This window comes from Epinephelus lanceolatus, chromosome 2 (assembly GCF_041903045.1).
Source record: "Epinephelus lanceolatus isolate andai-2023 chromosome 2, ASM4190304v1, whole genome shotgun sequence".
Lineage (NCBI taxonomy): Eukaryota > Metazoa > Chordata > Actinopteri > Perciformes > Serranidae > Epinephelus > Epinephelus lanceolatus.
In genome coordinates this window covers 36,851,392-36,865,212 of record NC_135735.1, presented here as the reverse complement: position 1 = coordinate 36,865,212, position 13,821 = coordinate 36,851,392, and the positions used below count along the sequence as shown (strand labels likewise).

Below are 13,821 nucleotides of genomic sequence, written 5' to 3'. Positions count from 1 at the left end.
GCAGAGAATGGGGATGATCCTGATGGGAAGACAGTGTAAAATTGTCTGATTCACTTGAAGAAACGCAAACAAAAGGAAGAAATGTGGGGAAAAGATTGTTGATGATAATTGTATCATTTCTGGGGGGAGGTGGGGGGCGTGTAGGGAGGTGGAACAGAGATACAAATGAGGGGAGGAAAGGTGTGGCATTTTCAGGGGTGAAGGGAAGAGTGAGATAACAGTAAAGATTTAAGTTGAAATCAGAGCGTGCGAGAGAAAGTAAACCAGAAGGAGATGAAAAGCTGATGCTGTAGACAAGAGGATGTGAGTACAGTCAGGAGGAAGTACAAGTCCTGGGAGCATTCTGGGAAGTTTCATTCCTTGTTTTTTTTTTTTTTTTTGGTTGTTTTTTTTTTTTTTTTTTGACCGTGCACCTTTCAAAACATGGCATGTACAGTATGAGGAGGATAACCCGACCAAGATCAAACCTGAGATGTGTGTTTTCTGGTAAAGCAGATTCTCTCCCATGTGAAGTTTGAAAAGAAAATCCCATCTTTTACAATACGGGGTCTGTTTTTGTAGTTTTGACCATCAATCCTATCAGTTATGTTTTCACTTCTGAGATCCCAACGCTGGCAGCTACACCTTTACAATGGAGCACCACTGGACAAGTAACATTGGTGTTCCAAGAAATCCCAAAGTATTTTACTCTGGGTGTTTAAATTACTTATTAAACCTGAAGCGTACACACCCAAAGTGCCGTTATAATACTTTGCATTGTTAAACTGTGTGCATGCACAACAGTGGTAATTATGGTAACTTGACATTGAACCAAGAAGTTGCTGTGCAAGATCCAATTGAGTTTTACTACTGACTGTTTTGGTAATTACTTTGTTTTACTGGACTTGTTTAAAACCCGTCTGATCTCTCACATACACAGCTGCCTTGTGTCCTGTATTGTAAAGCCATTCCTTCCAGTGTTACTGTATCCCTACGCCTGATCGGTAAAGTTGGTGAGCTGTGTTGCACAGGTGAACCTGAGAGTGGCCATCCTTCCAGGTAGTGAATCTCTTCCACCCTCCTATCCTTTCCCTGCAGATAGAGCGATCTGATGGGTAGTGTTAAATGGGTGAGATGTAGGACAATGTAATTAACGCTAGTCCTTTAGCGGGCCCCGCCTCGCTCCGCTGGGAGCGCCCGATATAGCGCTCATTAATTCCTATTTGTGTGTAATGAGAGGGTCATGTTGGATGTAATAAATGGCTCTTTTATTTGGGCGAGAGCTGCAGGGCGGCATCCTCTCCTGGCTAACAGTCTCATAAACACCCTTTAGCCGCTCTCATCAGCCTCCCTTGGTGGGGAGCAATCACGCATACGCATAGATTACACAGCAGTGGCAGACAAAGTACATTGTGGAAATGTGTGAAAACACAGGTGTGTTTAGAAACACTTGAGTAACTCTAACAGAATCATTTTTCTATTAATAATAACCAACAGAATGTATGGAAACACAGCAATACTGCTGCTTGTTTACCAGAGCATATACATGTTAGAGTCCTTAACTATATTTTCCTTTCTTCCTCACGCCTTGTGGTTTTATGTTCCTTTCACTACCATCAATTGAATTTTCTTTCAGTATGGTAATGCATTTAAAAGTACAGATTGATTGAAAAGTCCTCAGGGGCTTTGTTCGAATCCTGATCAAGAGTTTCAACACACACACTTACAGCAAGAGTTGGCTGCTGAACAGCATAACAATTAGGGTCTATTTTGTCGAAAGATTAAACCCGGAATACAAACGATAAGCAAACATAAGCGTCATGAAAATTAGTTTGAACTTGACTGCTTTTTGATGTCAAGATACAATGTAATATAGATTTTTGATTCATTGCAATAATTAGGTACATGATGTGACTCAATCCAAAGTGTACTGTATTCATCTTTGATTCCCTTTAACTAATTAGTTCAATGTACTCTAGAGTATATTTCCTAGAATTTAGGGCATAAACGGTTTGTGTTGAACAGACAGTATTAAATGTAAAAACTATTGGAGTGTCTGTGACCTCTTTGCCAGATTGAAGTAGACAGCGTTTTATAGAGCACTGTATTTGAGTCCATAATCCAGTTATATGTAACTGCTTCGTGATGTATGCCATTGTCTGTCACTGTATAGTCATGTAGTGTGGAGAGAACAACAAAGCTGCTGGTCTGATTCACAACTGAGCAATAGGGAAGCATCAGATTAAAGGTGCAATGCGTAACGCCTGGCTCCAAACTAGATGGGGGGCAGCAGTTCACTTCCAAGCTAACTGCTAACTAACAGCAGGGCAAGAATATACAAAATTCAACCAAACTGCTGAAACTCTGAGAGACGATCAAAAACACTCTTATCTTGTAATCTTCACACGTGGCAGATTTAACAAAACCAATGTAGCAAGAAAACAGCCATATCAAAAGCATATATCGACGCCATTTTAAATGCTTTTCTGCCTGTTTTTTGTTGCCATTAGTTGCATTGTCTGTGCTACATGTGTTTCTCAGCTTTTCAAAAGTCTTTGCCTAAAAACAAAGGATTTGGGATTTTGGGTTACCTCAGATTATCTAGCTCTGGACGTGTTTTGGCTTGGACTAATGCCTGGATTAAGACAACAATGTAAGATCATGGACTGCTCAACTGACAAAGCTAGCTGGGCTAGCTTTGCTTGGCTGTATTTCAGCCTCAAGTGGCTGACCTAACCACACCTGTATCATGGATTTTGGACCTCGATCCAGTTTCGAAAAATAGGAAGTCAAGGACATAAAAAGATCTATGAACTCTATGTTGGGAGAGATCGCAGGTATCTCAAAACAGCAAAACTAAATACTGGACTTGACGTCTTTGTCCTCTCATTTTGGACTTAGGGCAGACTGGACGCTACAGTGACTCATTATGACCTCTCAAGGTACAAGTGGTATTACAGGAAAGGACAGTCTGGGGCTAGCTAGTTACTGTAGCATGCTCATTTCAGTAGATATCTCTGCAACACAAAACATACATGTCAGTACATCAATACGGGTAACTTCTCACAGTCTGTTGATATTGTTAGGTTATTTTCTAAATTTTTTAAACTAAAATTCTAGCTATATCTTACACATTGTACCTTTAAGCACTTGATTGAAATCCCAAATAATGTCACAAAAGAACAAATTTCATTAACAATAATGGCTCATCTTAAGCGATGCAACAAGATTATCCGTAAAACCAAGGTTTGTCTATGGCTGATACTATTCTGCTACTCAGAGCTCATGGTCTGTAATAAACAGTATTCCTATGGTAGGGAACATGCAGATCCTAATCTGTTCTACTTTAGACATAGTAATTCTTTTTCACTGTACCTCTATAGGTAAATCACAATTGATGTCAGACTAGACATATAAGAGGGCCTGTTTAGTTTCGCTTCACGGTTTTCAGCCAGATGCAAAAATTGAGGAGTCACTGGGCTTCAGACTTCTTGTAGTCAATCAAAACTTTGTTAGCAGCACATTTCAGCCCTGCAGACATATTCTCCCTTTGAAAAAAAAAACACAACCTGTATGTGAGCGTGTCTAGATGGATGGAAACCCTTTTTATTGGTTTAGCATTTTTGAAGACCTGAAGTATGGTGCAGTGTGTGTTACACTGTAACTCTGGGGCTTAGAAAGGCTGGCTTTGGCCCCAGTCAGCAAAAAGCTTTTTACTGGCAGGAGAGTGAGGTGCTGATCACAATCTGCTATCTAGCTAGAATCTAGACTCAGCTTTCATATAGTGAAAGAGAGTAAGAGGGTTTTAACAGAGCAGAAGGTGCTTGAGTGTCACGCTCATCGCAAACATCTCTGTCCAGCTCTGTCTTCATTGTCCTGAATTAGTCAAAGCGCCTCTCAAAGCTTTCTTGTGATGGATGGATGATGCATTCTTGCCAGACCAGCAAGGCGCTTGCACAAGTGTGTGTGTGTCCCCTGACCCAGCCTGCTGGAGAGCTCATTCAGACCAAGAACTATGTGGTTTAGCCATTAAGGAAGAAACAGGCCGGTGAATTTTTATGCGATATTTGTGGGCCCATTGGACTACAACCCAACAACAGATTTGCCTTTTCTTCTGGCCACCAAAAGGGAGCACCACAAAAGCCTGTGAGTTCTGCTTCATTTGACCCTGTGGAAAGCATATGTCCTTCCATCCCGCTTGTATTCTGCTGGGAAGATGGAGTGCCATTGGGGCCATAGAAAGCATCCCTGCCCACTTGAGTGTGTTACAATGCCTTCAAACAAAATCACTTGTCAGGGGTCTTCCCTTTTTGGGAGTGTCTCTACCCTCCCTACCCCAACCCATTGTCACTTCAAACATGTTACTCTGATGTTTCAGACACATTTTTCTAATGTTTTACACTCCATATAATCTGCTGTGTGTAGCGAAGCCCATTTTACTGGCTGACATAATTGATGGTGCCCGCGACCTTGCAAGGGTCAATCTGGCAGAAGGGTCTTGGTTTCTATCACCACGGAGATTGCGAGAACACATTATTTAACATACCCGCACACGCACACAAATGCATTCACAGAGTAAAATTAGGGATCCTTCTAAGGAGTTTGAAGTATTGCTTTATCATAAAAAAAACACAGAGACAGGCTTTGAATGAAACTTTCTAGGGGTCTGTCCAGAAATTCTAAAATTAAAGATTTAAAAAATAAGAAAAATAAGATTTTAGGGTTGAGTTTCAGTACTCATCACTAATGGCTAAAGTACAAATGAGTTTACAAAGTGGCCACTGTATTATAGTAAGCCTGTATAATCTAATGCAATACATACAGGCACATCTGAATACATTGTGGTCCAGTGAAACACCATCACCAACTAGGACCTCAGCGCTACAATATTCGATTTTGTTAACACCTCTTTGAGAGTGTTAACAAAAACTGAACATTTTAGGCATTTTAACGGTAGACTTTATGGCAGAGCTCTGGGATTGTGATAGGCTGTACAGGTGTACCAAATTAAATGGATACTGACTGCCATTTAAAATGTCTTAAATGCTATAATGATCAATTTGGAGTAACTGGGAAGAACTGTTGCAACAAACCTTTTTGAAAGACAGTGCTCTGTAAGTTTCACTTGTAAGAACTGCTCAAAGTTGCACAGATAAATCAAAAGACACACACAAAGAAAATACTTTCTTGAATCATCTTTGAGAGAACATTTTTATAGAACTCGCTTCACTCATTTTCTTTACTGTTTCCTCTTTGATAATATCAAAGGTTGTGAATCTTCAAAGCCTGGAAGACAACCCTGACCAGCAATGTTGACACCCTTCACTTTTTTCCTACACACACGCACACACACACACGCACACGCGCGCACACACACACACACGCACGCGCGTGCACACGCACCCGCTCACACACATACACACAACTGTGTGTTTATCAACCAATCTTACGTAATGGAAACTGAACAAATTTAATTTCAGATATGCCTCAATTTTGAACCATCTGTAATCATGTGACAGCAGGCAGACAGCAGAAAAAATAACACACATACACATACACTCACACACTTTTTATGGCATCAAGTGTGATGTCACAGAAAAGTGAATGTGGTCTGGGCTTATTTCTTCCTGGGCTAATATAATTTTTCCACCGGTGGAGAGTCCCCCCAAGAGCAAAGTAACTTAACGGTGGCATGCAGCAAATACACACAGATCCCTTGTCCAGACTGGAACTGGTCCTGGCAGGATCACAGCTCCCCAGTTGTATATATCAGTGAGCAGAAGCTATCCATTACCCTGAGCAAGGTGCCTGATGCCTTTTTCCACCAGCGGTCAAAGTGATATTGGTTTCTTGTATTAGAGGGGCGAGGGAGATGGAGTCTGCCAAACTCCCACTCCCAAGGCCTATGAAATCAGATGTCAGAGCAGCTGAGCTTAAACTGTGGCAGAAGTCAGCGGAATGTCTGAAAATTTAGAAAGAAGGGTTAAACCTTAAAGCTTGAGGTAACCTTTCTGATGTGCGGGCCATGTTGGTGAGCAGGAGTAAGTCAGGTTAGGGATGAATTAATATAAGTGGCAGAACAGGGGTGGTAGAAAAGGTATATATATCATTAATTTCACAAATGTCATGCCAATGTTATGATCTGAATATTAGATATTAGAGATTTGTGTCATTCACCTAGCATTATCCTCAGGTAGAAATCTGTCTTTTAGCAGAGCCCCAGTGCAGAGTTTAGCCACTTTCTGGTAATCACCAGCTTATGCCTCAACTACAGAGTGACGTCCATTTAGGTATTTGGGCTCTACATACTATGCAGGTCCCCAGAATCAGACATCCAACTGGTCCATTACCAAACAGTTATTAGCCTCCTCTGCAAATGAAAGGTGGATTTTTCCCAAAACACATTTGACTCTTTGTAGAGTAAATCAGTCTTGATTAGTTTGCCATTTTAAGGGAATACTTCACCGCCCAAATGACCATTTGTGTCTGAAATACTCATCCCGTGTTACACTGAATTAAACGAAGAATCCACCCCTTGAGTTCTTGAATGGAAGTCATAGGGTCTGTGTTTAATAACGGCAAAACTCGTGTAGTATAATCCAAGTCTGAGTTAACCAGCTGTATGTTCACTACTGCCCAAACAGACGGACCTTTGCGACTAGGAACAGAACTGAAAGTGGAACTTAATCTATGCTCTCTTTAAAGCCAGACGCCAACAGGAATTTTACCTTTGTGAACATGGGAGCTGCTGTTCTACCACTGCCTCAATAAGTAGTATGTTTGTGTTATTGTGTGACTTTGCTGAAACTGAACTAACCCTTTAAAACACCAAATAGTTATAGTATCTACAATATTGTATAGTATAGTATAGTATAGTTCTACAGCAAAACTATAGAACATAGTTTTGCTGATATTAAATGTGGACCCCAATGACATAAATTTATCAAGAATTTTCTCAGTTTTTGGATTCTTCGTTCACTGTTCAGACATGCAAGAAAAATAAAGATTTCATCTCAATTTCAGCGTACCATAGGGTAAGCATCTGATATACAAAAGGTCATTTTAGGGGTGAAGTATTCCTTTAATGCAGTAAATGTAATTTTGAACTGATTTTGAAGTGCTTGCGTGCCATCACTATGAGTTAAAGCCCCCAGTGGTGGCATAACAGCCACAAGCAGGAGGATGGATTACTAGTTAGGGCCGTCCCTGACTCCATATGGGCACACAGACATGTTGGCTCAGAGAGAGACAGGCAGAGTATACTGGCCTGTTGCTGGGCCAGTTACACATGGTAGTGGCAGGGAGGCAGGCGTGGAGGTTGCCAGTCTGACAGACAGAGGTGCACTTAGGAGGAGAAGCACCATGGTGGCTAATTAACACCAGCCAGCAGCCAAAACCTGGTGCCTGTTTGGTTTTACCGGTGATTTAGTTTACCACCTGCCTTTTTATGTAACCACCCATCATTTGGATGGTCTATTCTGGTGTAGAAATCATGCATGTCTGTTAAAATATTTAAAAAGGGAGGTAAATTTGGAGATCTTGAAGTGTTTGCGGCCTGCAGACATAAAAGGTTTCCTATATTAGAGAGTGCCAGTGAGCTTAAGAGTGCTCTGGGTCCCCTGAAAATCCTGGTCTAAAGTCAGCTAAGACATTTCATGGGGTGTTAACAGTTTCTCAGACACTCTGGTGGCCAGCTAGTAGCTCTGTTTTATAGAGTGTAAACCTTTAGTTCTGCATGCATCCTTTTTTTTTAAACCCTCCTACCTTTGAGCTGTTATGTGACCTGTGACAGCTATTCTGTGAAGTTTTAAGGGATGTACACCATATTGCACTGTGTGCAGCAACAAACAGTCTTCCCATTCTATTATTCTGTGTAGAATGAGTGACATGTTGTTATGTGATGGAATAGACAGATGCTTGTTGGTGTTAAGATACAGTCCTGACTCGAGGTGTTAGTGAGTCGCCCCAGGCTGCCCTCCAGCCAGCGCTCGCTTGGAACGCTATCATCACTCCAGCTCTTCTCCAACCAAAATATCACCTTGGCCTGGCTGTGTGTTTGTTTACTTACTCTGCTTCTGCACAGGGCCAGAAATGTTTATGCCTATCTGAAGGAAAATAGACAAGTTTGAGTTTGGGGTCTGGGGACCAGGGATGGAGGTACCCAGGTCCTCCTTGTCCTCTTGTTCACCTCGGAATGTGGCCTGGGTCATGGGGACATCTGTGGTCAGCATCAGGCTGAGAGAGGTGAAGGCTGAGGATAGCTACTGTCATCATGAGGTAAATAGAAGGAAAGAGGAGGCTGATTAGTGCTAACACAGAGCCTGGAGATAAAGGGCTGTGGTTTCACCATGGCTGACTGAGGCCGGGCTCGACCAGTAAACAACCAACGGGGTGTCTAAATGGCCTTGGGATCAGCCTGTGGCTAAACCTGAAGGCGTCTCTCAGCACCGGGTTTTCTAAACACCCATAGGCACACACACTCTCTGGCACGCAAACACACGTGCACACATTTCATGAGTAGGAGTCTTGGTAATACACATTTGCAGTATCAGAGGCACACCTATACTCACAAAAACTAGCCAAGAACAAACATAAAAAGAGGCTTTCGCATTCACACCCACAAATGTACACACACTCTCCCAAAGCAGGAGTTGTCACCAGCATGTTTAACGTGTTTAATGGAAGAGGTAAGCAGACGTCAATGTGCTGGCAGGCTTTGGCTATTTTGGTGACTTCTGTCATCATCATTGAATTGGGACAAGAAACTTTTGGTTGTCAGCTTATAGGCTGCTTAACAGTTTGTGAATTATGTGGCTTTTATTGGCTGTATTGTCATTTTGTTCTGGCGCAGTTAGAATAAGCTCATTGGACTGTGCTGTCTTTCCTTGCTTGGTACTCATTCTGTTCCCAGAACAGCTTTTGGAAGAGCTGAAGTGAGCTCAGACACACATCAGAGCACGTTTCAGATCAACTACGTATCACTTGCTCATCAGTGCTGTGCCTGAGACACTGAAACTGCGCTACACGGCCAGCATGGCAATGTGATGTCTACTAGCTGAGATGGTGATACAGTCTGAATGCACTTTCTGGCACTTTCTTAGCCTGACACTCATCCCAGGAGGACAGGATTTGATCCAAACCTAAAGGTACAGTTTCCATAGGGAGTACAGCCGGCCCCGCTTCCTCCTGGTCACCGTAATCTTTGGTGTCTCCTCTGAGTCAGGTGTAATCAGTCACACACCACCACATGTTTTGACACCTGTCCTGTGTGGTGTGGAGGAAGTAAGCATATTACTCCGCTGCAAATCACACCGCTTTCCTTTGGAAATACGCACACAGACAATCAAACCTATCTTCACATGAATTAAGACAGACAGGTGGATTGTCAGAAAGGGATTAAAAAAAGAGGGAGAGGAGAAGAAATGAAGGTTTCCTTACATTGTGGGGTTTTTTGAAAAGAGGGTTAGATGACTGGGGAGGCGAGTGACTGTTAATGGAAAGAAATGAACGTGCTTTACTGGTGGATGTGACAGGAAGAGACTGTTCTTAACAAGGCGTCAGAGTCAGTCAGAGTTACAGATCCATCACTTCTCAGAGGCTGGGAGAAAGAAGGAAGGGGGGGGGGCATTTAAGGATATTCAGAGAGGGAGAGAGTCTGTGAAGGGTAGAGAAGAAGAGGGAGAAAGAGGGATTTGAGTGTGGCTGACAGCACTGCATTTAATTTGGGCTGCCAGATCCTTTTTCATTTGACTCCCTCTCAACCAGCTTAGAGGCTGCGGAGGACTTGGAGGCGAAGGTTTGCCAGGATGTCTCAGATTAGTACTGATGTGCCACGTCACACTTTAAGCCGGCCTGTAATTCATGTTCAACAGGGGGATACTCACACATTACACTGTGCTGTGCAGGACGTGATTAATTGACTCACACTCTAATATTGGGTGTAATTTGCCCATCCTCTGATGTGAAACTGACTTTATACTAGACTTACTGTATGTCGCCGTCCCAGGGATGTTATAATGGAGTCTTGGCTCAGAGCTGTGTAATTTCTAAACTGAAGAGGGAAGCTAAAGGATGGAGGGAATTGCTTCAGGTAGTCTTTCCACTCGGTTCCATGCAGTTTAATATTCAGGGGATAGGGCCAAACAGTTTTGATATGTCTTACTTGAGGATGTAGTGGGTGGTGAACCAACCAGTAGTATTTTAGCCTCTGTTTTAAGAAAATTTTATTTTTATTGTACAGTAATTAAAGATAGAGTTTTTTTAAATGCCATTTTTTTCCAGTGTCCAGGTCATACTGTCATCCCCACATCTTTCCATTTCTTTCTACTTGATGCAGCTATTTTCTACTTGTGCTTCTCTTTCTCCAGACGATGCTCTTCCTGGATACAGTGGAGAAGGAGGAGGAGGGCCAAGCAGGAGAGGGGAGGAGGGAGATGGCAGAAACCCTGCTGTCTGCCTTGACAGACAGACACCAGCAAAGACAGACATGGAGAGACAGGTAACACAATGTACCACCAACTTTGTTCTTTCCATCGGTCCTCGAAAAATACATGTCTGACAGATGTGTGAGACTGGTAAAGTAGGACGCTCTGTGAAGCACGAGCACTGCCGCTGTCTCATATTCAAAATGGGAACACCATCACACACAAACAAGAAAAATAACTCCAAACTCATTCTGGAAATAAGATATTCTGGTTAATATTTAAGGTCATAGAATATATGTTTTGGGCAACCTGTTGACAATTAGATTGGCCGAAACTGCAATGTTCATGTTGTTCGTGAAACCATTAAAGCTCATGGCAATTATTAACCCTCTCAGTTAATGAAACTAACTGAAACTATGGGCTTACAACAGGTTCACAACCAAAAAATAACACACCCAAAACACTGGGGTCAAGGGTCAACACCCAGGATGTGAATAGTTTACATGTGCATCATAACCAATGAGCAACAGAGGCAAACATATAGTAAACCCCCATTAAGGAAGTATTTCACTGCTGGAAAGATTGTCTTTTCAGAAAACTGGCTATACGGCTAAAGATAAAATTGGTGCTACGTGATCAGAGAAAACAGAGAAAAAGGGCTGTGGCATTTGCTTTTGCTTAAGACGTAGAAAATCTACAACTGCAAGAATGCACTGCGCTGCACTGGATCAATAAATGCTGCCACTGGGTGACATAATGCGAGTGGCACATCTAATAAACAATATGGCAGGGGGCTGGTGCTGTAAGCTAAAATATATTTCTGAAAACTTCGTAGGAGAAGTAGGTAACACAGTAGCAGAATCTTGGATCATATCTTATCAGCCCTGATTAGTTTTATCATTTGATCTCAGTTTTTTCAGCCTCTGTTTTTCGCAATACAGGAAATTGTATGGCGCCTACTTCCTGCTCACAAACTCTCGAATTACAGCCAAACAGTGCACTGAAATGTGTTTCTGAAGACATTTTAGGCAAAAAATAAACAAGACAGTAATGAAATTTTGGTTTATATTTGATCAGCACTGCCTAGTTTTTAGGTTTGATCAGAGCTTGAGCAAGAGAGGGAGAGGTCCACTTCTGTACTCAGTGTTGGTGGTGGCGGGAGGCATACAAAAATGAGGAATTACAATCTATAGGTCAAACAACAGCCCAAGAGCCAGTGAAAATCTGCTGGATGATGTGAAACGCATCATCTGTTGAATTTTCGCAGACAAACTAGCAGGGAGATCTGAATGTTGGCAAAATGGAGGGAAGTCCAACATAGTTCATTTACAGCTGCTAACCACACTGTTATGAGACAAAGCTGGTTGAAAATCACAAAAAAAGTTAAAAGCGACACACACAAAACTTTGATACATACATGTTCTGTGGATCGCCATAACAACACACAAGGAGAGGTTACAACAACATTAAAGGATTATTTTGCTCGGATGGACCAGAGCTAGTGATATGTTGAATGGTAGCAGGTCTCACCTATTAGTTTATTTGCAAGCCTCGCTCAAATAGCGGGGGGCAAAATAATCATAAATCATCACGTTAGTCCTGCTTTGATTCAGTGTGGATTGAAAGTGATTCCCTCTGAAGAGCTGATGTGAATTCCACAGATATGCAGTGGTGTAGTTGGTGTTTGTCTGTGGTCCTTGGGCCTGGCAGCTATCACAGCTACCACAACGACACGTATGTCTTGGATAAGCCCAGTCACTTCCTTCCTTCCAGATAAAGGCTCAGAGCGCACAGATTAGAGCACTGGCCATTCATTCAGATAAAGAAAGGCCTCACACACACACACACACACACACACACACACACACAACACAGTGTTGTTTTAGCTGTTCATCCTCTCAGCCACTATTCCCCTCAGCAAAGACACACACAAACATTGGCATGCCTGTATACACTAGATCTGCATTCACATATGCTTCACTGCTTATTGTCTCTATCAACAGGTTTGACCTCAGTGTCACACAAAAACACACACGCATGTTGGACCAGATGTAATCCAGAGCCTAGAGGAAGCAAAAGTGCCAGGGGCAGAATCTGCAGACTAGAAATTCTCCAAAGCAACATCTTTTCTTTTGAAAGATATATGTCGACTCTATGCAGTGTTGCTGCCCTCATCTTTCCATGGCGCCCCTCTGTTTTGAGTTGCCCCCCCCCCCAAGTTGACCCTTAGCTATGCCCCAAACAGATGAGCCTAGTAAACAGGCTGTTTCCACACACCTTGCTTTGCAGTGTCGACGCCCACCGCCTCACAACTCTGATGTAGGGCCTGCTCTGATAGTGCATTCCAGCTGCAGGTGCTGAAAGCTACAAACCATCTTGCTGCCCCCAACCAACATCCGCGCCCCCCCACCACTTTGGTTCCCCCACCTCCCACAATGCAATGTTAGCACCTTTTAACCATGTCTATCCCCTAGACTCAGCTCACCTTAAGATCCTGACAAGTAGTATCACAGGCCAGGACAGGAAATGCTCGGCCTGTGTCGGCGGGCCAGACAGACGTTTACTCTATCAGCAGTGAAAGACTGATTAGATTAGTTTTGGAAGAAGGCAAGCGTCCCACACAATATGTTTGAACTCCAGCTGCTCCTGATGCCACCTCTCACCTCTACACACATTAAACGTCTATCCCTAACCCTCATAGCCCCCACTTACAAAAAAGCCAGGGGTCATCCTGTCAAGTGGTTGTCAACAGATCTCATTTACACAAAACACAACACACGGCTATGTGCAATGTTAAGTGGGACGCACTGGCACTGATTAGAGATTTGCAGCTGACGAGGGTTAAGAATTGCCTCCACAAAGAAAAAGTTTGTATTTCTTTGTGCATACTATTAACAGACAAAGTCATTATTTTTAATTAAAGATACAGTATTACAGAATCAGACACACAGAGAGGGAATTTAGTTCACTTCAGTCAGATGTATTTAAACCTTCATTTATTTTCATAAAAGCACTCACCAGAATAGGACTTTTGAAATTAATTTGCTGATTCTTTTTGCTGCTTTTTTTTTTTTTTTTTTTATAACGGGCGTCCTAATTAGGTTTCCACACAATATGCAACAGGCAGGTTTTTATCATAATACTGCCTTTTGTTTCCATGGTTTCCATTCAGCGCATAATGCTTGCAAAAGGATGAAAAAAGAAAAGAAAAAGCATGATTGATGACTCTTGCTAGAGGCACATAAACATAAACAACCAGCTCTGATTGATTAAGTTTCTCGCTGACTTTTGTTTCTTAAACACCAGTTAAAGCAGCACTGTGCGCAGGAACGTGGGCCCGCTCGCTGCCATTTTCTGCCTCCGGGGCATTTTTAGCACTACCAAGAAGCAAAGAAAGAGAAATTGGACCTGGTGACCA

General features: G+C 42.4%; 1 protein-coding gene across 2 annotated transcripts in view; it reads left to right on the top strand.

The window, feature by feature from the left end:
* The window catches only part of fto (FTO alpha-ketoglutarate dependent dioxygenase), a 134,799-nt gene that overhangs the window by 51,875 nt on the left and 69,103 nt on the right, over positions 1-13,821 (top strand). For both annotated transcript variants that reach the window (XR_013487996.1, XM_033630239.2), the window contains exon 8: positions 10,347-10,477. Coding sequence is in view for 1 of the 2 variants with exons in the window: in XM_033630239.2 (XP_033486130.1) it covers positions 10,347-10,477 (131 nt within the window). In the remaining variant the exon portion in view is untranslated. The remainder of the gene's footprint in view (positions 1-10,346; positions 10,478-13,821) is intronic.